The 23,698-nt window shown below is 51.8% G+C and overlaps 2 protein-coding genes across 2 annotated transcripts; one reads left to right on the forward strand and one right to left on the reverse strand.

Annotated features, from left to right (window-relative positions):
* The first annotated feature begins 242 nt into the window (after window positions 1-242).
* On the forward strand, window positions 243-15,204 carry MAEL (maelstrom spermatogenic transposon silencer). The gene is made up of 14 exons (XM_049777590.1): window positions 243-374; window positions 588-683; window positions 2,476-2,575; window positions 3,883-4,038; window positions 4,149-4,190; window positions 4,818-4,942; window positions 5,490-5,544; window positions 5,674-5,815; window positions 8,104-8,166; window positions 9,447-9,579; window positions 10,692-10,767; window positions 11,319-11,462; window positions 11,563-11,640; window positions 15,122-15,204. Exons 1-14 carry the CDS (start codon window positions 243-245, stop codon window positions 15,202-15,204), a joined length of 1,425 nt encoding a protein of 474 aa, XP_049633547.1.
* A 184-nt stretch (window positions 15,205-15,388) lies between these two features.
* Window positions 15,389-22,805, reverse strand: GPA33 (glycoprotein A33). The gene is made up of 7 exons (XM_049777591.1): window positions 22,763-22,805; window positions 20,335-20,489; window positions 18,359-18,575; window positions 16,863-17,018; window positions 16,006-16,125; window positions 15,566-15,698; window positions 15,389-15,476 (listed from the first exon to the last, which is right to left on the reverse strand). The coding sequence occupies exons 1-7, from the start codon at window positions 22,803-22,805 to the stop codon at window positions 15,389-15,391; spliced, it is 912 nt and encodes a 303-aa protein (XP_049633548.1).
* Window positions 22,806-23,698: the final 893 nt, after the last annotated feature.

Genomic DNA, 23,698 nt, shown 5'->3' on the forward strand with positions numbered 1-23,698 from the left:
GTGGGAGCCCCTTCCGGTCTCACACTGTTTTTCTGTCATGTGACTCTGCAGAGCGCCCTGATTGGCTGAGCGTGGCAAGGCGGGCACGCGCAGGCGCAGCACAGCAGCCTCGGTTACTAAGAGCGGGAGCGGGGGCGAGGACGCCAGAGGCGGCGGTGGCAGCGGTGGTAGCTGGTGTTGGTGGTGGTGGCTGAGCCCGTGGCCGGCGGCGCACGAAGCCTGTGGTGTTGGCGGCCCTCGCCATGCCGAACCGCAAGGCCAGCAGAAATGCCTACTATTTCTTCGTGCAGGAGAAGATACCCGAGCTCCGGCGGCGAGGCCTGCCTGTGGCCCGCGTGGCCGACGCCATCCCCTACTGCTCCACCGACTGGGCGGTGAGGCTGGATGGAGGGAGGAGGCCCAGGCAGGCAGGGGGGTTGGGGGGCTCCATCCCAGCGTGGGGGGAGGCAGTTGGTCTGATAAGAGGGTGAGGCTGTGGGGGGGGGGCTCAGGGGCTTCAAGCATTTGCTGCTGGGATGAGGGGGAGCCCCAGGGCCCAGGCCAAACCAACCCCAACCCTTCCTGGGCCTGACCTGCTCGATCCGAAGCTCCTGAGTGAGGAGGAGAAGGAGAAGTACGCAGAGATGGCCCGCGAGTGGAGAGCAGCCCAGGGCAGGGACTCTGCTGCGCCTTTGGAGAAGCCAGTAAGTTGGTCACCCCGAGCCTGGCTCAGAAATGGGGTGAATGGGGATGATGGTGTCTAGGGGAACCCCACCCCGGCAGGGGGAAGGTTGGATTAGTGCAAAAATACCCTCCTCCAAAATCCTTTTTTTTTTGGTTTTTGGGTCACACCCAGCAGAGCTCAGGGGTTACTCCTGGCTCTATGCTCAGAAATCGCTCCTAGCAGGCTCGGGGGGGGGGGGGGGGACCATGTGGGATGCCGGGATTCCAACCATCGCCTTCCCATGCAAGGCAAATGCCCTACCTCCATGCGATCTCTCTTGTCCTCCAAAATCTTTTCTTTGAAACAAAGTTTCTTCAAGGCAGGTCTAAGAAAAGAAACATGTCAGGCTCCCCACCCCCCACCAGTGCTCACACGAACTCATTTCCAGAAACAAATTCTGCCAGAAGTTGCAGCCAATAAACCATGATCTTTCATCGTGCTTCTCAGGGTCCTTCCTCCTATATCTTTCTAGAGCCTTCCAGGGCCTCGAGGAGGAGGAAGCAGCCCTGGGTAGGGCGTTTGGAGGTTTTGATCCAGGGCTTCCCGGAGTCCAGCCCCTGCTTCCTTTTCTTGTACAGAAATCCCCAACAGAACAGCATCTGAGGAAGTGGTCATTCTAGGGGGCCCCTCCTCCCAGGGTCCCAGTTTGTTTTCCACAAGAGACCAGAATAGTGTTGTCTTAGCACTTTGCTTAGTAGCAAGGAGATGGTGGGTTGGCCTATCTTTTCTCTCCTAAAGTAGGTCTATTCCTGAATTGTCAGTACAGTATGGACAGAGAGAGCCCTGCCGGCTGTTTGTGGTGAGAAATGGTTTGAACAGGAGCTCATCAGAAGGATTTGTACTGAGCAGTACTTGATGAGGTTGATGTTTAGTGGTCCCATAAATCTGGTGTTTATTTGGTATTTGGTGGCTCAGGAGGAGAAGTTGAGATGCTGTTAGTGAGCAAACAAGTCTGCAATGCTTAAGTTGGTTGTCACAATCTCTCTCTCTCTCTCTCTCTCTCTCTCTTTTTTTTTTTTTTTGTCCTTTCTGGCTTTTGTTTCACACCTTCTGGTGCTCTGAATTTACTCCCGATTCTCGGCTCAGGGATTAACTTCTGGTGGGGCTCAAATGGAGTGCTGGGGAGGGAACCTGGGCTGGCCAGGTAGAAGGCTAACTCCCTACCCACTGTGCCATCACTCTAGCTCCGTGTTCTGTTTCTTTGGCTCCTGTCTTTTGATCTAGAACATAGTAGATTTCCCGGTTGGCTGTTGGTGTGCTTTGAAGTCACAGTTAGATTAGTGTTGGTGCAGTCATTAATGGATCTATTGGTCTGGAAGGAAACTAAGGCACCCTGAGCTGACTTGGCAATTACTGCTGGCACCCAAACCGTGTAGGCCCATGTAGACACATCTTTTGAGGTAAACAGGTAATGCACGTCTGTACCATGGACCATGAGTTTCTTTGAGCTTTCTTCCTCTTGAAGAAATCACAAAGAACATAGGCACAACAGACAACCTGAGTGAACTGGCCAATTTTGTCACCATGGAGAGGTGTAGGCAGACGACAGTTTCTTAGTTGCTGTGTTTTTGGAGTAAAAAGTAGGGTGTGGATTTTGGGAGGCTCAATAATACTGGGGGATGTCGGTCCCCCACATGCTCCCTGGCAGCATGTGGCACTGATATCTCTGTGTCCAAGGCCTAGGAGTGAGGGGTTGACTCTGGTTTATGGACAGGAGCCAGTAGTTCTGGGGCACTGGGCCACACCATGTCCCTTCTCTCTCTCTCCCTCAGAAACCCGTCTGCACGCCACTGCGGAAGCCATGTATGCTCACGCCCAGGCTGAACTTCTCACCCCCGGATATGTCAACCTTGTCTCTGAAAAGTGAACAAGGTAGAGTCCTCCTTAGAGGTGGGGTTCAGCTAGATTAGGGGCCTTGTACCCTCGGGGATACTCTAGATAGGTCGATTTTGCTTCCTTTGGACCCTGCATCTTCAGTGATGAATACAGGAGTTCAAATTCTAGCGGAAGCCTTGAGAAAAGAGCAGGTACTTTGTGATTAATGGAATAAACTTTGTGTTTGGGCCGTACCCAATGCCACTTGGGTTACTCCTGGCTCTGCGCTCAGAAATTGTTCTTGGCAGGCTCTCAGGGGACCATATGGGATGCTGGAGATCGAACCTGAGTTGGCCGTGTGCAAGGCAATTGCCCTACGGCTGTGTTATCACTCTGGTCCCTGGAATAAACTCTTGACTATTTTTTTCTTTTCTTTTTTTTTTTGGGGGGGGGGGGATCACACCCGGCAGCACTCAGGAGTTACTCCTGGGTTTCTGCTCAGAAATTGCTCCTGGCAGACTCGGGGGACCATATGGGATGCTGGGATTCGAACCACCATCCTTCTGCATGCAAGGCAAATGCCTTAACCTCCATGCTATCTCTCTGGCCCTGACTTTTTCTTTCTAACAAAAACTGGTCTTCGTTCAACCACTTACTTTTCAGAGTTAAAAGTGTTTAGGTAGGTTTTCTAGAAAATGGGTAAGTTTGTGATTGAGTGAGAGGGAGAGAGAAAGAGAGAGTTAAGTGTTTAGGTATGTTTTCTAGAAAATGAGTAAGTTTGATTGAGTGAGAGGGAGAGAAAGGGGAAGAGGGGAGAGGGGAGGGAGGGAGAGAGAAAGTTAAAAGTGTTTAGGTAGGTTTTCTAGAAAATGGGTACGTTTGTGATTGAGTGAGAGGGAGAGAGAAAGAGGGGGAGGGGGAGGGAGGGAGAGAGAGAGGGGAGAGAGAAATAGATGAGAAGTAAAAGATAGAGCTAAAGTAGTTATAGTTTACTTCAGAGTTTTTCTCCCCTAATTCTACTTTGGCTACATTTCCCAAATCTTCACACTTGTTGAATCAGGGTGACAGTATTGAAATCATCCTTGAAAGTTTGGCCTCCTGTAGAGTGGAGGTCTGGCTGCAGATTCACAACTGTGTTGCTTTGTGAGGTATGAAGGGTAACGTGTTCACCCAAGATTAGTGCTGTGTTCCAGCTTGGATGGGTTGCGTCTGATCTAGCTGATGTGTTTGCTCTCCTTCAATTGTACCCTTCAGGAACAGAAGTTTCAGAAGCACTAGAGGAGACTGTCGGGAACTCTTGCTCTTGGTGCCTGAGTGCATTGGAAATGCTCATGCCATAACCTCGTCTTCTGCTTTATTGGCAGCGCTCCTGGGAAGAATTTTTTACTTCTTGAACATTTTCAGCCATGGCGAACTGCCCCCGCACTGTGAGCAACGCTTCCTGCCCTGCGAAATTGGCTGTGTCAAGTATTCCCTGCAGGACGGGATCACAGCGATCTTCCACAGCTTCATCAGTCCTGGTGAGGAGCCTGGCGGGTGCCCCTCTGTGTCTCCCCCACACCTTCATGCATCTCATTCAACGGCTCTGGGCAGCTACCGCTCCCAGTCAAACTCTATTTGGTCTTTCTAGGTGAAATTCCTCGAGGATTTCGCTTTCATTGTCAGGCTGCAAGTAAGTAGCCAGAGATGGAGTGTCCAGTGCATGCAGTATTACTTTATCCTGTCTTGTGTTCAACCATTTTCAGCATGGCTGTGTGTTGAGGAGGGTGACCTTGACACTCAAGAAGAGTCATTCTGCTGTGTGTCAGGATTAACAATGTTTTTTTTCTTTTATTTTTGGGGTCACACCCTGCAGTGCTCAGGAGTTACTCCTGGGTCTGTACTCAGAAATGACTCCCGGTGGTTCTCAGGGGTCATATAAGATGCCAGGGATCAAACCTGGGTCGGCCTCATGCAAGGCAAGTGCCTTAACCAGCATATTACTACTCTGGCTCCTGGGGGGCTTATTTTTGCATGTGTGTTTTGTGGTCATCTTGAGGTCATCTGCTTGGCCTGGCCAGGTCCGAAAGTGTGTTTTAGCTGGATCAGATTGCCCATAGTTAGTCACTTACAGGAATTCCTGTTCCAGAGAGAGAGAGAGAGGGAGAGGGAGAGGGAGAAAAAGAAAGAAGGGAGTGGGAGACAGGACAACATGCAGGCACTCACCTGGCAGGCTCCATCATGGCATACATATTTTTTGACTTTGGAGGTGGTGGGTGGTGGAACCCCTCTTCCTCCTACGTCCTCTCTCTCCCCTCAGGTGATGGTAGCCACAAGATTCCTATTTCCAACTTTGAATCTGGTCATGACCAGGCATCTGTGCTACAGAACCTCTATCGCTTTATTCATCCCTTCCCGGGGAAGTGGCCGCCTGTTTACTGTAAGGTAAGGCTTCTGAGAAAGTTCCTGTGTTTAGGTTCTTGGGAGTAAAAGAAGGCACCCTAGGAGGGAGGTTCTCCTGTGTACCTGTAGATAAAAACATTCTATTTGGGGTCAGAGCAGTAGCACAACGGGGAGTACACTTGTCTTGCACACAGAAAACTCGGGTTTGATCATCGGCATCCCATATGGTAGGTACCCTGAGCACCTCCAGGAGTGATTCCTGAACGCAGAGCCAGAAGTAACCATTGAGCATTTCTGGGTATAGCCCCCCAACCCCCCTCCCGGGCCAGAGAGATAGATAGCATGGAGGTAGGGCATTTGCCTTGTATGCAGAAGGATGGTGGTTCAAATCCCGGCATCCCATATGGTCCCCCGAGCCTGCCAGGAGCGATTTCTGAGCGAAGAGCTAGGAGTAACCAACCCTGAGCGGTGCTGCGGGTGTGACCAAAAAAAAAAATAAAATAAAAAAAAAATAAAACCAACCCCCCCCCCCCAAGTAAAAGTAACAGCAGAGAATTTCCAGTAAATGGAAGCAATTTCTATCCTGCAGTCTGATGACAGGGCCAGAGTCAACTGGTGCTTGAAGCATATGGCGAAGACCTTGGGTGAGTCAGTCCTGTGTACCCCTCAGTCCTATGTATGTCTGTGTTTCTGCTGTACTGCATCCGTATACCTGTGCACATCTGTGTTCCTGTACTCATTGACCTCCATGTTTTTCTGGTTTCTGGTGGAAGAGATCAGACAAGACCTGGAACTTCTCACTGTTGAGGATCTTGTAGTTGGGATCTATCAGCAGAAATACCACAAGGAGCCCTCGAAGACCTGGGTCCGGAGCCTCTTGGATGTGGCCATGTGGGATTATTCTAGCAACACAAGGTTGGTGTGGCTTTGTGGGCCGAAGGTCCTACCTGGAGGAACTTGGGGGTTGCTCTTGGTTTTGACAGTGTCTCCTAGGGAAACCTTGGGGTTAGTGTCCTGGAATGTAAGATTTTGGTAATGATTAATGGTGGTTCATCTTCGTCTGCTTCTGAAAGCCGAAATGCCCCCAAAGCAGGTGCAGGTCTTTAGCACTTAGAATTTCTGTACTGATGAAGGAAATATGTTATGATGACTTAGGTAGATCATTTTATTTCCTTTTTTTTTTTTTGGAAAGGGCATTCTCAAAAAAATTTTTTTAATATAACACCTTGACTTACCAAGTTAGTTATTCATAATACAGTTGTTTCAGGCATTCAATGTTTTAGCACTAGTTCCACCAACAGTGTTCCTAATTTCTCACCCACAACCCCAGCCTGTCTCCCTTTCAAGTACAAACAAACTTACTTCCTATTGTTTGTTACAATACAAAGACCAGTGGAACTATCAGAACAAGATTCACAAGGCTCAGTTTGAAATAATTGTTGTCTCTCTCTGTGGAGTAACTAAAGTCAGTATCTGAGGATTTACTGGGCTGTGATTGGTGCTATTTAAGCTTCTTTGTTGCTCACTGAGCTTGGGAGAATTCTAGTAACTTCTCATCAGATTTCCTATGAACCTACTTGGCTGACTCTTAGAAATTTTGAGGTGTCTTAAGACAGCTTGCAGTCCATGGTCCAGGGTCTGTAGACCTGAAACAAATTAGGTGGCTTGGCAGTTTGAGAAGGTTAAGTCATGGAGGTGGGCCATTTCTGTCAGAGATATTGGTGTGATGTTGGTTCATACAGAAAGGGAAGTCTGCCCCCTATGTTTTGAGAAGACCCGAGAGGGATCAGCCTAGACCAGTGGTCGCCAACCTTTTTTTTCAACTGAGACAGATCTCGCCAAAACCAGGATTGAAATTTATTTTGAGAGCCACACAGGGCACGCACAGACAGAGGCTAGGAGCAGAGGACTGACTCCTGGAGCGGCCACACAGAAGAGCTAAATTAGAAGTGTAAAGAGCTACATGTGGCTCTCGAGCCGCAGGTTGCTGACCACTAGTAGACCAAACTACATGGGAAGAGTAGTGGGCATCTTTTTATCTTTGAGCTTGCTCAAGAGCCAGGCGTTACTTTGCAGAAGGTGCCTGCCCTTTTTATTATATTAACCTTAACAGATAAAAGTTCAGAGGCAGATCAGAACTTTTGAGGTGATCTTGTCATGCTGTGGGATTACAGTTTGGTTATGATCAAGGCTGGAATTTGATCCTCCCCAAGCTTTTCACCTGTCAGGTTACAGTCATGGGAATTGGTGAGGTGCCAGGTGCTGGGGGCCAAGGATGGCTGGAAATAGGGAGCCTAACTTTGGGGCAGTGAGTGGCCTGCAGTTTTGTTCACAACAGAACTGGTTCAGTTTGACGGTGAACTATTTGGTCTGTTCCTGCATTCACAGTTTGCTAAGCTTTGAACTGGGTGGAGATTTCTGTCATAGTGGATTTGGGCTGTGGACACAAGAGGAACCTTCCTTTGAATCTGTAGTTCCCACAAGCAGAGGGGACTCATTTGGGGATTGTTGAGGGTGTGTTCCATGGAAGCTTTGGTTTTGTGGGTTTTTTGAGGGGGCTTTTTGGATCACACCTGGTGGCGTTTAGGGGTTATTCCTGGCTCTGCGCTCAAAAATTGCTCTTAGCTTGGGGGCCATATGGGATGCCAGGGATCAAACCTGCATTCGTCCTGGGTCAATCGCATGCAAGGCAAATGCCCTGCCATTCTGCTACCACTCTGGCCCTGGAAGCTTTAATTTTAGAATCACCCTTTTTCCCGAAATTATTTTAACTAGGTAAGAAACTAGATATATTAAAAAAAAGAAAAGAAAAGAAAAGAAAAGAAAACTGGGCTGGGGAGATAGCACCACTAGTGGTAGGGTGTTTGCCTTGCAAGCGGCCAACCCAGGACTGATGGTAGTTCAAATCCCAGTATCCCATATGGTCCCCCGTGCGGACCAGGAATGATTTCTGAGTACAGAGCCAGGAGTAGCCCCTGAGTGCCACCAGGTGTGGCTCAAAAACCAAAAAAAAGAAAAAAGAAAAAAGAAAACCTCTTAGGTATGGGTCAGAACCATAGGACAGTGGTATCTGGCTGACCAGTAACCTCCAGGAGTGATCCTTAAATACCATCACTTGTTTTTTTTCTGGCCTAAAACAAACAACCCTTTAGGTAGTGCTCCTTTAGAGCAAAGTTTGTTTATTTATTTATTTATTGCCACAGGTGCAAGTGGCATGAAGAAAACGACATTCTCTTCTGTGCATTAGCTGTTTGCAAGAAAATTGCGTAAGTTGGAGAAAGGACCTCTCCCAAGTTCTTAGTCAAGCCTTGGGTGTTTTGATCTTGTTGCTGTAGTATTGGGGTATGAGTGCTGCAACTTGGCCCCTGTTCTGGAACTTGGACGTTATTAAGTCTTTCTCACAGGAGGCCTGGGGGCATGTCCCAGGACCACTGGTGCTCAGACTTGGCCTTGAACTGCTCTGCACCCATCATGAACTGAACTGGCCTGTCACTGCTCAGCCAGTGTTCGCCTCCTGAGCAGCTGAGGCCAACAGAGCTTCTACAGCTGCAAATGGGGCATTTTCTTTTTTTTTTTTTTTTTTCTTTAAAACTCCCACAGCCCCCCACTCCCCACCCCAAATATGCAAATGGGGCATTTTCTATGGAGTTACTTTACTGCTGTGGTCAGGGAAGCTCCTCCTGAGCTGCTTCACACAGCTCAGAGTGTGACCTTTGCTCTCACTGTGTGGAAGCCACTGCAGCTCTGCCACTGCCAGAGTTGATTTTGGGGAGGGGTAGTTAGTGTTACATTGTCTCACTCTTTCCTTTGTTTCTTGGTTTGGAGACCACCCCTGGTGGTGCTCAGGGGACCATATAGTGTGCTTGGGATTGAGCCTAAGTCAGTTTACATTTAAGGAAAGCACCTCACACCTCAGCTTCTGTCCCTATATCGATGGATTCTTGTGGCCTGAGTTTTTTTTTTGGGGGGCGGGGGTTGGGGATTATACCCGGTGGTGGCTTTGGCGGTAGTGCTCAGGGATTACTCCTGGCTCTGTGCTCAGAAATCCCCCTGGCAGGCTCGGGGGACCATATGGGATGCTGGGAATTGAACTAGGGTCTGTCCTGTGTTGGCCATGTGCCCTGTGCTGTGCTATCTCTCCGATCCCATGTGGCCCTGTTTTTGATGTGTTTCTCTCCTTGCCTTAAATTTTTGATAATTTTGATAATCTTCCTCCTCCTTTCCCACTCCCAGTGCTAGAAGCTGTTTGTTTTAATCTTCTTTTCCGAAGTGGAGCAGTTGGTTGTCTATTAGATATTCTATTTAATTTTTTTTTCTCAGCCATACCAGACAGTGCTCAGAGTTTACTCCTGGATCTGTGCTCAGGGATCACTGCTGGCAGGGTTTGGTTGGACCACATGGGACTAGCACCTGGGTTGGCTTTGTGCAAATCAAGCTCCCTCGTCACTGTACTATGGCCCTGGGCCTTGTTTGTTTGATGTTTGAAACCATGACTTGCCCAGATACATTGGTGTGAGGGTCCTGTGACTCCCCCCTCCCCTTCCAGGTACTGCATCAGTAACTCTCTGGCCACTCTCTTTGGAATCCATCTGACAGAGGCACATGTCCCACTCCAGGATTATGAGACCAGCAACAGCGTGACCCCCAAGATGGTTGTGTTAGATGCAGGACGTTACCAGGTAAGGGCTGCCAGGTTCCAGGCTTGTGTCCCTGTCTGGCTCTGTTGGGCCAGTAATGACCTCCTCACCTTTGAAGCCAAAGAGCCTCTTCCTTCCCGGTATTTGGTTCCAACTCTATTTAAGTTGTCAGAAAATCCAAGTCAACAATTAGTCTCTGTATGAAGCCCACTCTGGGTGCATGCATATAAGAGGCAGACCCAGATCAGAGTTTGATGAAGGCAGTGTAATGCTCTCCCAGCAGCCTCTCTGGCCATCCTGGTTCCACTGGAGTGATGTCTATTCTGACCTAGAGCATAGCTTTCTATAGTCCTGGTCTCAGACTCGGACAGGGCTCCAGTTATTTCCCCCTCCTATCCCACTGGGCTTTTGCTTGTCAGAAACCTCTGTCATTTTTTTTTTTTGGTTTTTGGGTTACTCCTGGCTGTCTGCTCAGAAATAGCTCCTGGCAGGCACAGGGGACCATATGGGACACCGGGATTCGAACCAACCACCTTTGGTCCTGGATCGGCTGCTTGCAAGGCAAACACCGCTGTGCTGTCTCTCCGGGCCCAACCTCTGTCATTTTTAACCCTGCAACTTCCCTCAGAACTCGCCCCCCACTCCCTTTCACAAACAAATATACACAGTCAACCACACCTTCAAAAATCGGGTGTTTGCGTCCTTTAACATAGCAATTGGGGGGGGTTTGGAGTGATAGTATAGGGGTAGGGACTTTGCCTTGCATGTGGCTGGCACCCCATATGGTCCCCTGACCCGAGCAGGAGTGATTTCTGAGTGCAGAGCCAGGAGCAACCTCTGAGTGCTGTCAAGTGTGTGGTCCAAAAATAAATAAAAATCGCAATTGGGTGGGCTAGAGTGATAGCACATCAGAGAGAATGTTTGCCTTCCACGTGGCCAACCCGGGTTCCATCCCAGCATCCCATATGGTCCCTTTACCAGGAGTGATTTGAGTGTTGAGCCAGGAGTAACACCTGAGCACTGTCAGGTATGGCCTCCCAAAATATTTAAAAACATAATAAAGCCATTTGTTTAAAAAAGCAATAGCAATTGAAAATAGAAGCAGACAACCCCATTGTCAATAAGAAACATTTCCGTTTTCCCGTTCCTTGTAGAAGCTAAGGTGTGAGAGTCAAGGACCCTGTCTCTTCAGCTCTTCGAGTCAGGAGTCAAGAGCGAACACACCCACTGGTAAGGACTTTACATTTCATTATCTATGTATGCTGGTTGCACCATGTGTGGCTTTAGCGCAGACTGCAGTGTGTGTAACCCGCACTCTAAATCCTCTTAGAAAAATAAGTCTTGGGCCAGAGTGATAGCACAGTGGATAGGGTGCTTGCCTTGTGCAAGTTGTCCCAGGTTGTATCTTCAGCATCCCTTATGTGGTTCCTGAGTGCTGAGCCAGGAGTAACCCCTGATCACCACTGGGTATGGCCCAAAAACAAGCAAAAGAAAAGAAAAGAAGGATCTGTTGCACACACACTTGTAGCAGTTGGGATCCGATCATATCTGTAGATTCTTGAAGCAGCAAGAGCTTTGTTGCTTTGATGAGCTGATGCCTTCAGCAAGATGGGAAAGTTGGCAAAATTCACAGCCTCCCTGGCAATTTCAGACCAGAAAGCTCTGCACGCCGTTCTCATGCTGCACTTAATTGTGGTTTTGGGGTCCTGTGGGGAGCACTGGCTCCCTACAGACGTGGCAAAAATGACTCATTTCTCCTCTTGTCTCTCTTCAATATCCAGGTGATTTTCCATCAGGGGTGAGACTCTCAAGCCCGAGCAGCAGCAGCAGAAGCAGCGGCCGTGGCCGTGGGATCACACGCTTGCTGCAGAGCATCTCTGGGGCCGGCTTTGAGGGTTCTCTCCCTGCCTACACACCCCGAGAGGGTGGCTACAGACCTTTTTCATCCTACTCCTGACACAGCCTGTCTGGGTTCTGCTTACCTTTTCAGTTTGGTGTCAACATGCAGACCGGCTACGTCCACAGCCTGCAGCACCCCACGAGAGCGCATCTGTATGGAAGTTGCTTTCGAGATTAAAGTGATTGTGGTTGGAGAAGGATTTGGTACTTCTCTCTTTCCTGGGCACCTCTCTGCCCTTCTGGGGGTTTCACAGAAGAGCCCCGACTCTGGCTGCATCATATTTGCCTTTCCCCAACTTGGAATCTCAGGCTTTGCTCCTGGCGATCTGCACAGGGAGGGCTCCTATTGGTGGTGGGGGACATGATACGGTTGGCAGCTGCAAGCAAGGCCAGTACACTCTTTTTCTGTGATTCAGTTGCTGTGACTTCAAAAGTGTGGGAATTTTGTAATTAGACACTCAAAAGCACAGTGAAAGAAGAACCCAGTTAACTGAGTTAAGATTAAGTACAAAAATGTTACCTCGTGGGGCCAGAGAGATAGCATAGAGGTAGGGCATTTGCCTTGCACCTGACCAACACAGGACAGATCCCAGTTTGATTCCCAGCATCCATGATGGTCCCTCGAGCCTGCCAGTGATGATTTCTGAGCTCAGAGCCAGGAGTATACCCTGAGTGCAGCTGTGTTGCACACAGCTAACCTAGGATGGACAGTGGTTCATTCCCCTGACGTCCCATATGGTCCTTCAAGCCAGGAGTGATTTTTGAGCGCATAGCCAGGTGTAACCCCTGAGCGTCAATGGATGTGGCCCCAAAAAAACAAAAGTTAAAAAAATACCGTATTTTCTGGCGTATAATACGACCCCCTAATTTTGTAGTTAAAACATTGGTTTAGGCCTATATTCACTGTATCAGACAGAACGTTCCTGTGCTGCAACTGTATGTACCACAGTGAGCCAATCACAACAAGCAAAAGTTCAAAGGTTATACTGTAATAGACTTCCTCTCTGACTCTGGCCAATCTGAACAGGCTTTTTACAGTGAAGATTTGGGTCCAGAACATTGTCTAATTTGCATGCATAAAAAGCCTGCTTGGATTGGCTGAGTTAGAGAGGCGGTTCGAGCAGCCTTGCAGTGATTAGTGCAGGATCGAGTTGGAAAATTCGTTTTGTGGCAATATTCAGATAATTTTTGTTTAGCGGGATATACTCGGCATGTAAGACGACCCTCGATTTTCGGTTGACTCTTTTTTGTTTCAAAAGTCGTCTTATACGCTGGAAAATACAGTAGTTAAAATCTGAGGGTCAAAGAGATAGCACAGGGCCCGGAGAGATAGCACAGCGACATTTGCCTTGCAAGCAGCCGATCCAGGACCAAAGGTGGTTGGTTCGAATCCCGGTGTCCCATATGGTCCCCTGTGCCTGCCAGGAGCTATTTCTGAGTAGATAGCCAGGAGTAACCCCTGAGCATCGCCAGGTGTGGCCCAAAAACCAAAAAAAAAAAAAAAAAAAAAGAGCACAGCAGTAGGGTGTTTGCCTTGAATGAACCAGGGTTCAATTCCCGGTATCCCATATAGTCGCCCGAGCCTGCCAGGAGTGATTTCTGAGCACAGAGCCAGGAGTAATCCCTGAGTACCATGGGGTGTGGCCCAAAACAAAAAGTTAAAAACTTTTCAAATAGTTCTTTTGGTGAGTCTAGTTTTAAAAATCGCAGAATTTTGGCTGAGGTAGTTACTTGGGTCACAGGGAATAGGGAAACCTGAAGCCCTGGTCATTCTCTGTTGATTCCTTTTCTCATTGAGCTTTAGAAGTCTTGTGTGCAGTTAGATCACAGCCCTTTGCCAGACCCATGTGAGCATTTTCAGCGACTCCCCACTTCCCATGACTTCCCCATTCCCTATGTGTTTCCATTGTCTACCACTGCCCTACCCTGCCAGCCCCATGTCACTTTTCCCTTCACTGCTGCCTGGGAGTATAGTGTGATAAGGTAGCAGCTAGGGTGCTTCTGGGGACAAAGAGCTATGACTTTGGGGCTGAAGCAGTAGCATAGCGCGTAGGGCTTTAGCCTTGTGTATGGCAAATGCCTTAACTCTTGTCCTGTCTCTGCCACCTGCTGCCAGTTGTGTGGTCCATAATGACAAAGTCACAGGGTCTGACTTGATTTTCGGGTCCCTGTGGCCTGTACTTGTTTCTGCTTGGCCCTAGGCCTCACTCTGCGTATGTCTGTGTGGACCATCTAGGGCCAGCAGAGCCCAGGGGGTGGGGTGGGAGTGGGGGACAACTGTGACTCAGAGGTTATTGCACTTGTTCCTGGATATGGTGTTTCTCCTCTCCTGTTACCCCCAAACCTTCATCTCCCAGCACCAGGCCCCCACAAGATTCCGTTAGTTTCTGCCTATCTCCAGCCCTTCTCTTTCTCAGGCAGGTCTTTGGCTCCCTTGAACGTGGGGGGTCTGGGGCATGCCTTGTGTATACACCTCCCCCTGAGCCTTCAGACAGAGGCCCAGTGGGGTCTCCTCGCCCCTCATTGCTCCCCACCACTTCCTCCCTTGTCTCTCCCCCAGAGGCTCCATGGAGGTCAGGAGTTCCCCAGCCTCCCTCACTGTGAGGTTCTGGGTATCTGGGTCTCCATGGAGACGCTCTGCTCTTCTGTGGGAACACACCTTTCCACCATGCAGCTCCCTGTTCTCTGGCATTGGCATCACTGTCTCCCCAGCGCAAGCCAAGGCACGGCCCCCACCCCCACTCCTGGCCTTTGGACACACCAATTCCAAGATCCTCCCTGCCTGTGTTCCCAGGTCCAGTCCCTGTGTTGGATATATGAGTCCTCATGCCCCAGATGGTGCTGTCTCCTGCCAAAGCCACCAGGCTGATCACCTATTGTGTGGACACCTTAGGGATACCTCAGGAAGATGGGATCCCCAAACCTTGAGCCCCAAATCTGGTCAGAGTGAAGCATTTCAAGTGTTTTATTTCCTTCTCATTCCTCACATTTTGCCGTGTTTGCACAATTACCTCCTCATGGGCATGTGTGTGTCAGAACACCAAGATGGGTATAAGGTGCTCTGGACAGCCCCTGGGGTTCCCGTGACCAAGGGGGCCCAATGTGGTGACTTGCCCCATTCACTGTCTTCACTGAGACCTGTGGGGATCCTCAGGCCCAGTGCATTGGGTGCTGCAGGTAGGAGACTTGGGTCAGACCTGATGTCAAACCCCCACCCCCCATCTTAGGGCTCATCTGTGAAAAGCTGCACTGTTATTAAGAGCCACCACATCTTGAGAGCAGAGTGCATCAAGCAGGTTCCACAGCTCAGGCCCAGGGCTATGGCCAGCTCACCTGTTCTGACCCTGAGGGATCCCTGTGATCCCCAAATCCTTTGCAGCCCAAAAGACATGAGACACAGGCCCCCAAATCCAGCTGTGCTGGCCTGGGGAGCTGTGGGGAGTTCCCCAGGAACTCTGTGTAGGGAGAGAGGCCCAGTTGGCGAGGGGGTAGCCAACATAAGATACTGGACTCCTCTTTCCCAGGTGCAGGAAGGCACTATGACTCAGGGTTGGGGTTGGGTCAGTCTGGGGGTGCATTGTGGGGTTCCTAACAGAACCCACAGTTGAATGCACCCCACTCTGCCCAGGTTTTGGGAGTAGAGATGGGGTGCCCCTACCCCTTATCTGCCCTTTTGTGGCTCTAGCAACAAAGTATTTGAGGACACAGGGCCATAAGCTGACGGGTGGTCACAAGGTCCCAGGCTCTGCCTGCAGCTTTGCAGGATGACAATTGTGGCTAGGGTGATGGGGGACAGTGCAGGGTCACTTATGCCAGGCTCAGAGCCCTTGGGCCAGGGCAGACCAGGCCAAGTCCTCAGCAGCTGAGGTGGGGGACAGGCGTGGGGGGGGGGGACCCAGCCCAGAGCAAGTCAGCAGTCGGCTGGGTCAGGGGATGTGTGCCTCCAGCTGCTCTAGTCCGAGAACACAGGCTCATCGTCCTCCCGCCCCCGGGACAGTTCACGCATCTGCTCTGGAGGCTCCCGGTAGATGGTCCGATTCCTGTGGGGTTGGGGCACACAGCAGGGGCTCAGGGGACCCAAGGGTCAGGGTTTGGAGTGGCGGGGAGAACCACGTGCTGCGACACTCACGGCCTGGCGTCCTGGGCGTCCTTGTCCCTGTCCTGGTTCCTGAAGCAGCAGCAGTAGATGATGATCCCAAGGATGAGCAGCGCAGCCACCACACCCCCCGCAATGCCCGCATATAGGGCCACGTTCATGGAGGCTGTGGCGGGGTGCAGCTTGTGAGCCTCCAAGAGAAGATCCAGACCTTGCCCGCCCAGGGAGAAAGGCCAGAGGGAGCTCTCCCGGGCAGAGGCCAAGCCCAGGATTTGGGGGGACATGGCCCCTCGCCCAGCACAGCCTATGTTTGCTGCTGCCCCAAGCAGCTCAGGAAGTTTCCCTTTCTGCCATGGGAAGCAGCCCTGAGAGACCCTGAACACAGGCTACAGTGTGGTGGGGCCCTGACTACCCCCAATGCACCACCAGAAGATGACCCCAGTATTTGCCCAGACCCTTGGGGCCCCACTCACGGGGAGTCACAGCCAGCGTGATGTTGCACTGCTCCTCGCCCACCTCATTCCTAGCTGTGCATATGAAGTAGCCTGACATGTCCATGGAGATGTTCTTCAGAGCCAGCGTCTGCCCTGTGCCTGAGGGAGACACCCCATAGATGCCCATAGTGCCTGGGATCTGGAGACTTGAGCAGTGACTCCCCCATGCCTGTGTCTCTCTATAGGTGTGTTAAAGAGCTCCACAGGGTGCATGGTGGAGCTCGAGGCCCATGGTGGAAGTAGATGGGTGGGAGGCATGGTGAGCACCTGGTGTTTCTAGACTAACTGGACCTTTGCACAAACAAAAGGCACCTTGGGAGCTCTGGGTGCTGCCTTGGACCCTGGGACACTGGTCTGTGGTGGGGGGCTTCCCATACATTGGAGTTTGACCAGGACTCGTGAGTCCCCCAGCTCCTGCCTATGAATGCCAGCTCCCTCAGTGCACCTGTCCGGTTTCCACTACCCCCATTTTCTCTTGGAAAGAGCAGCTCTCAAAGTATAGCTGAAACAGACATTGTAGGGCCTGAAGTACACAGGGCCTAGATGCAGATGTGAGCCCAGGTGGCCCAGGTATCTTCCCCAATAGCTGGATGATTCTAGCCTTGCAGATGCCCAGCCCCTCCCACCAAATAGGGAGAAATGACTAAAATTCAGGTTTCTGTTCTGCTGGCGCTATCTTGTGGTCCAGATGGGGACTGCACAGACTGTTAGGAGAGATTTCCCCCCACACCTGGGGATGCTCTAGGCTGAGCTCAGTGATGTTCGGGGGACCTTGTGGTGCCAGGACAGACCCCTCGAGGGCCTCTCCCTGCCTCACTGGAAGCACCCCTGTTTACCTGGTGGCACTAGTGGCCGCTCGTGGTTCTGGGAGTCATAGCTCCTCCAGCTGTACTGGGGTGCCGGGGACCCCTCCTCGGACTGGCAGCTCAGCTGGATGTTGTTCCCGATCACAGTCTCTCCCTGAATGCTGCATACAGGCTTGGATGGGGCCACTAGGATGGGCGCGGGCCAAAGAGGAGGTCTGAGTGGGGTGTCTCACATACATACACACAAAGACACATTCACAGACATACAGAGACACATTCCTATGGACACACTCATACAGATAGACAAACGCTCTCGCAAACTCATACTTACACTCGCATGGGCATATATATTCACACAGACATCACCACAATCTTACATGGACACGTGCATGCACGCAATCACACATTCTCTCAGACACACACCCACATGCCAATGCACAAGGTACATGGACCCAGAAAAGTCCATCGTGCCCTCTTTCCCCCATTTAAGCACCTCCGTGAAGACCCTAGCAGGATGTAATTTGAGCGATTACCCCCCCCCCCCACACACACACACACACGTGTAGGCTCCAGCTCCTCTCCTGGGGCAGCACAGACAGTGGCCCTCAATCGCCAAAGCTATCCTGGGTGCAATCACTGTAGAAATAGGGAAACAGAGGCCCTCTGAGGCGCCACATCAGTGACAGGGTTCCCCATCCTGACCCCCCCCCAGACTCCTCTGCATTTTTGGGAGACCTCTTAGCTCCCAGCTCCCTTCTGCAAAATGGGGATAGTGCTCCCTACTCACAGCAGCTTCTTAGGCTCCCGGTCTCTGTTCCTGGAGCACAGCCCTTTGGGGCCAGGACCCTTCTGGGCTTGTGAGACCTCTGAAGCGGGGTGCAGTGGGCTTGGTTTGGGCTTGCGAGAAACTCCCCCAAATGTTCAGTGAGCTGCAATAGCAGCGGTGAACACGAGAGGGTGCCAGAGTCCACAGAGGAAACCCCTGCACGCCAGCCAGGTAAGGTTGAGGGCAGGTCTGATCAGGGGGTACCCCGGACCCAGGGCCTCAGTTTACTCGATCTGAGTGCATCCCTTGTCAATTAGACCTTCTACCTGTGAATATCCCATCAGCAAAGACATTTGGACAGGATATTTTTACGGTGTCCCCTTTCCATGTCTAGTAGTTACCTCTAAGCATCCTGGCCCCTAGAATTTCCCTCAATGTCCCATTGGACTGTAACTGGGGGTTCCAGGTGCACACAGTTATGTTAACACCTGTTCCAGCTGGCATCGGGGACTGGGCCGGACCCACTGGAGACCCGAGCTACAGGCACTTGGGCCTCGGCTCCAGAGCAAAGCCTGTCCCATGGCCTCACTCCTAGGTTTTTCTAGCACTTTCTGTGTCTCCAGTAAGTAGTGGTGCAGCCCAGGGCTGTCATCAGGGGAGGGAGGGTGGGGTCTGGACATGGAGGTGACCGGGACAGGGCTGCCACCAGGAGGAAGAAGAGGCAGGCATGGGGCTTGGAGCATTGCCACTCTTTCCTCACCTAGCACCAGGAGGCGGACACGGGCTTGTGACGTGCCGTACAGGTCGGACAAGAGTGAGACGGAACACTCATAGGTGCCATTGTCAGTCATGGTCAGGCCCTTGATGGTGATGGATGCATCCGACACCTCGACATTGGGTGAGACATTCACCCGATCCTGGTAGTTCTCACCATAGATGGGGTCCTCGCTCCCGAATTTCCAGATAATCACCGTCTCCTGCAAGGGGAACCAAGTCCCTAGGTTTTTCCTGGCCCAGGGCATTGGTGGTCCGAAGGGAGAAGGGCTAGGGTATGGGGGGGGCAGGGGGCTCCATAGTTCGACCCAGTGGAGACTGTGGTGTGTCACGGACATGGGTGCCTCTGGGGTGTCAGGGTCCCATTGGCACTTTGGCCCCAGTGTCATTGTCAGTGGTGGTTGGGTAGCACTCAGCAATGCCAGGATCAAACCCATGCAGGGTCAACCACATGCAAGGTAAGTGCCCTCCTGCTGTTCTGCCTCTTCACTTCCTCCATCATCATCTTATTTTATTATTTATTTATTAATGTATTTTTTTTTTTGGGCCATACCTGGCAGTGCTCAAGGGTTATTCCTGGCTCTGGGTTCAGAAATCGCCCCTGGGAGGCTGAGGACCATATGGGATGTCGGGACCATCTTGGGTCAGCAGCGTTCAAGGCAAATGCCCTACCACTGTGCTATCTACCCAGCCTGTTTGTTTTTTTGTTTTTTGTTTGTTTTTGTATGGGGAGCACACCTGGTGGCACTTAGGGGTTACTCCTGGCTCTATGCTCAGAAATTGCTCCTGGCAGGCTCGGGTGACCATATAGGATGCCATAAATCAAACTCATGTCTGTCCAGGGTCGGCTGCATGCAAGGCAAATGCCTTCCTGCTATGCTATCTCTCGGTCCCTTTCCGGCCCATTATTTTTATTTATTTTTTAATTTTGTTTTTGTTTTTTTTTGTGCCACACCTGGTGACACTCAGGGGTTACTCCTGGCTATTCGCTCAGAAGTTGCTCCTGGCTTGGGGGACTATATGGGACGCCGAGGGGATCGAACCACGGTCCGTCCTAGGCTAGCACTAGCAAGGCAGACACCTTACCTCTAGTGCCACCACGTCAGCCTCTAATTTTATTATTATTACTAGTTTGGGGATGTCAGGGATCACTCCTGGCATCACCAGCCCTTGGTGCCACTATTTCCTTGTCCAGGAAAGTCTCTCCTGGGTCCTGGTTCCCCTTGACACCCAGCCTTTTTCACACCCCTCATTCTTCCATTTAGTGTCTGCACCAAGGATTCTGTTTTAGGAACATCCTTTTGGGACCAATGAGAAACCTTTAGTTGTCCCAAATGTTGATTTTACTGGTACCAACAATGCACCACACAATATTCTAAACATCCATTTGTTTTTAATTATTGTGGGTATTTTTTTAAACAAGTGTAACATTTTTTTATGGAAAGTCTTTGTAGAACTAATGTTAAAAATGACGATGGTGGGCTGGAGAGATAGCATGGAGGTAAGGCGTTTGCCTTTCATGCAGAAGGTCATTGGTTCGAATCCCGACATCCCATATGGTCCCCTGAGCCTGCCAGGAGTGATTTTTGAGCATGGAACCAGGAGTAACCCCTGAACACTGCCGGGTGTGACCCCAAAACTAAAAAAAATGACGATGGAGGAACCAGTGATAGCACAGCGGGGAGGACTTTTGCTTTGCAAGCAGCTGACCTGGGTTCCATCCCCAGCATCCCTTAGGGTCCCTTAAGCACCATCAGGAATGATTCTTAAGTGCAGAGCTAGGAGTCAGCCCTAAGCATGGTCAGGAGTGACCCCAAACAGTGGCCTAACGGGTCCCCAGCATTGATCATCTGGGCCCCCAGGGGTACCTTCAAAGGCCCATAGGTGGAATCCAACCACAGCTTGAGACCAGGACCTGCCCCTGGTGGGATCCTGGGAAGGTCCTCGGAGTCCCCCACCTACCGTGTGTGTCTTGAGGAGCTTGTCCCACCGGATGACACCCTGCCGGTCGGGAGCTGTGGTCTCATAGCTGCAGGGGAGTGTCACATTCTTCCCTCGTGCTGCCCGCAGCACCTCAGGAGGGCTTTGCACTTCGATGGCACCCACTGCAGCCCATACTGTGGGGAACAGGAGTGGGGAACCTGTGACCTCCCATCCCATTGCCCACCCCAGTGCTGCCCTGCTCTGAGCCTCGGCTCATAGCGGGGACTAAGTGACCAGGGCAATAGCACAGTGGGAAGACACTTGCTTTGCACACGGCCAACCAGAGTTGATCTGAGCCTGCCAGGAGTAATTCCTGGGTGCAAGGCCAGGAGACAGCTCTGAGCACCACTAGATGTCACCCCAAAATAAGATACAGTAGGAATGCTGCCATCTAATAAGAGATCGATTGGTATACTCCAGACCTGGCATGTGAGTGAAGCCTCACTCGGGGTGTCCCCAAAACAGCTCTTGACTCCCTCCTCAGGGCACAGCCCAGTCCTAATGGGGGAAGAGGAGCTCTGAGGAGTACTCTGGGTACAGATGCATGTCACAGAGAATTTGAAAGAGGGGCAGGATTCACCATCACATACCCCTGTGCTGCTGGTGACCCCCCCACCCCCCAGTTCAGCTGAGGGGCCCAAGATGGTGCAGTGGAGCTTACAGGGAGCCCTGGATGAGAGTGGAGAGAGTCCCTTTTGCCTGAGGGGCTGCTCTATGAGGCAGGGCTGGCTTGATGCCTTGAGGTGGTTGGGAGGAGGAAGGGGAGGGGGAGGAGGAAAAAAGAGAACAGTGGGTCTTCAGGGAGGACACTGGGCAGTGATTAAATGCTGTCGCCCAGCCCCACACCCCCATGTACTGCCGGGACCCTGAGGAGAGTTGGGGGATTTCACCACAGTCTGGGGTGGGGGGGGTGGCTGGAGGGACCAGCCCAGCACAAGACCAAGCGGGAGGGTAGGAAGGTGATGGTGCGGGGGGAGAATGGGAGAGTAGGTGAACCAAAGCTGGACATGCCTGTATCTGTGCATACATGTGTATGTATGTCATTATGTGCACACATGTTATACGCATGTGGATCAGTCTAATCTTGCAATCTCCAACTCTGTGTATAGGTTTTGGGAGCCCTGACTCATGCCATTGGAGGTGGTGGCCCAAAGGTCAAGGCTGACAGGCGTTGGTGGCCTTGGGGACAACAGGGGAGAGGGCAGAATGGGATTCCCCCCAGGACTCAGGGTGATGCTAAGGGCCATGTGCAGATAGCAGTGCAGAGCCCTGATGTGACTTCATTTCCCACTCCCCACTCCATGGCCACCCCAGGGTCCAGACATGGGGAGGCCCCAGTACAGCCTGTTAAACCCACAAAGTGGGGGACCAGAGTGATAGCACAGTGGTAGGGCTTTTGCCTTGCACACAGGTTCAATCCCTGGCATCCCATATGGTCTCTGGAGCCTGCCAGGAGCAATTTCTGAGTGGAATCAGGAGTAGCCCCTCAGAGTCGCTGGGTGTGGCTCCCCCCCCCCAAAAAAAAAACCCATGAAGTGGCCAGAGTCTTGGACTCTCCTTGCCCTAGTGACTGAGAGCCCTGGGCAGGGCAACAGTCAGAACTGATTTTCCTTCTAGAAGATTCTTCTGGCTCCCACGGCTACTTAAGGAAGTAGCTTCCAGCAACGAGGGGCAAAGCTTACCCAGGATCAAGGACAGGGCAAGTAGAAAAATGTCAGGGGAACAAAATGGTCTTAGAACATGGGGGGGGGGGGCAGGCAGAGCTCAGAGTAGACCCACAGCCCTGGAGGGTCCATCTCTGGCAACTCCTAACACACCTAGAAAGGCCGTGAGCAAATGGGTGGGTCTGGCACCTATGTGCAAATGTCCCAACCAGGCAGGCTGCAAGGATAGAAGCAGAAGGTCCTCCAGTACCCTGAAACTCCTCCACAGCCCCTGCCCCAGAGTCCGTTTCTGGGGCACTTCACCCCTAGACTGTTGGAAGCGGCGCCGGACCAGACCCTGCAGGAAACAACATCTTCCAGCCCCAACCCTGCAGGAAACAGTATCTTCCGGCCCCACATCTTCAGACGGTTCTAGACGATCGATTCTTCTGTCCCCATGTAAGGTGAAGGGTAGACCACAAGGGCCTCTGCCTTAGTTTCCCACTTAGAGGTAGAGGTTTGAACTCTGGGGTGCCCAGGGACACCCACTCAGAACCCCCACAACCCAGGCTGTTGCCCCTTACCTGCATGTCAGATTCTTTGCCTGTGTCACTCACCTACCCCTATGGCATCTGACACAGGTGTAGAGTTTGGGGCTTGAGCCCACAGACCATCCAGAATGGCTGCCCACCCACCCACCCCCGCCCCTGACTCTGGGGATCTGGGTCCCCTGCATTCAATCCACCCCCGGACCCCAGACTCACCCGCCCAGAACAAGCACAGACCCAGCTTCTCTGGCCCCTCCATGGCCCGGCCCTGTGCTCTGTGGGTCTCTAGCAGGCAAAGCCTGAGCTGTCCCTTCCGGCCACCCTGCCCTGCCCTGCAGCAGTCCGACTGGCAGGTGAGCGCCCCAATGGGATGGACTCTGACTCCTCCCCAAGGTTGCAGAGGGCGCCCCTTTCCTGGCAGTTGGGGGGTAAAGTCCTGGGCAGCGCCCCATAATAAAAAGACACGGAGTTCCTATAAAGGATGTCACCCTTGGGTAGGTGTGTTCCCTCTCCTCTTCACCCTGCCGCACCCCAGACTCTGTTCTCTGGCACCCGAGAGTGTTGGGGTGCTGGGCCCAGGCAAAGCACAGGCCACTGGACAGACACTGAGCAGTTGTGGGGCTCAGATATCCCCAAAAGAGAATCCAGGAAAGAACACGGGACATGAAATGGGGGCCGGGGGTGACCAGAACTGTGTCCTCCAAATTCAGATCAGGTCTTCTCTCAGGGTGCAGGGTGCCCTCTTAGCCCAGTCTGGACAGAGGAGCCACACAGTGACTCGGGCTGTGAGTCCCAGGTGGGTCTTGGGGAATTTGGGGGTGACCGATCAGCGGCCTTTTGTCCCAGCCCTTGTCTGGACCTGCCCACGAAACTAGACTATGCCCTCCCACTCCCCACCCCCTCTCAAGGCCTGGCGCCTGTGGCTGGAGCTATTTTCAGTCTATGCCTCACTCCAGCACCCAGTGAGCTCATTCAGTGGTGGGGTGCCTGACTGTGACCAGGAGTGAAGCCCTGGGTTGGGGGCAGGGTTAAGATTCCCATCCAGGTATGGGCTGGGGGACCTCCTTATCTCTGCTTCAGTGTCCTGTACAGCACAAGGGAGGTAACGGTGGTTTGATGGAGTTCAGGGAATGTTCTAGCACTAGGGAGGGG

Source organism: Suncus etruscus, chromosome 7 (assembly GCF_024139225.1).
Source record: "Suncus etruscus isolate mSunEtr1 chromosome 7, mSunEtr1.pri.cur, whole genome shotgun sequence".
Classification (NCBI taxonomy): Eukaryota; Metazoa; Chordata; class Mammalia; order Eulipotyphla; family Soricidae; genus Suncus; species Suncus etruscus.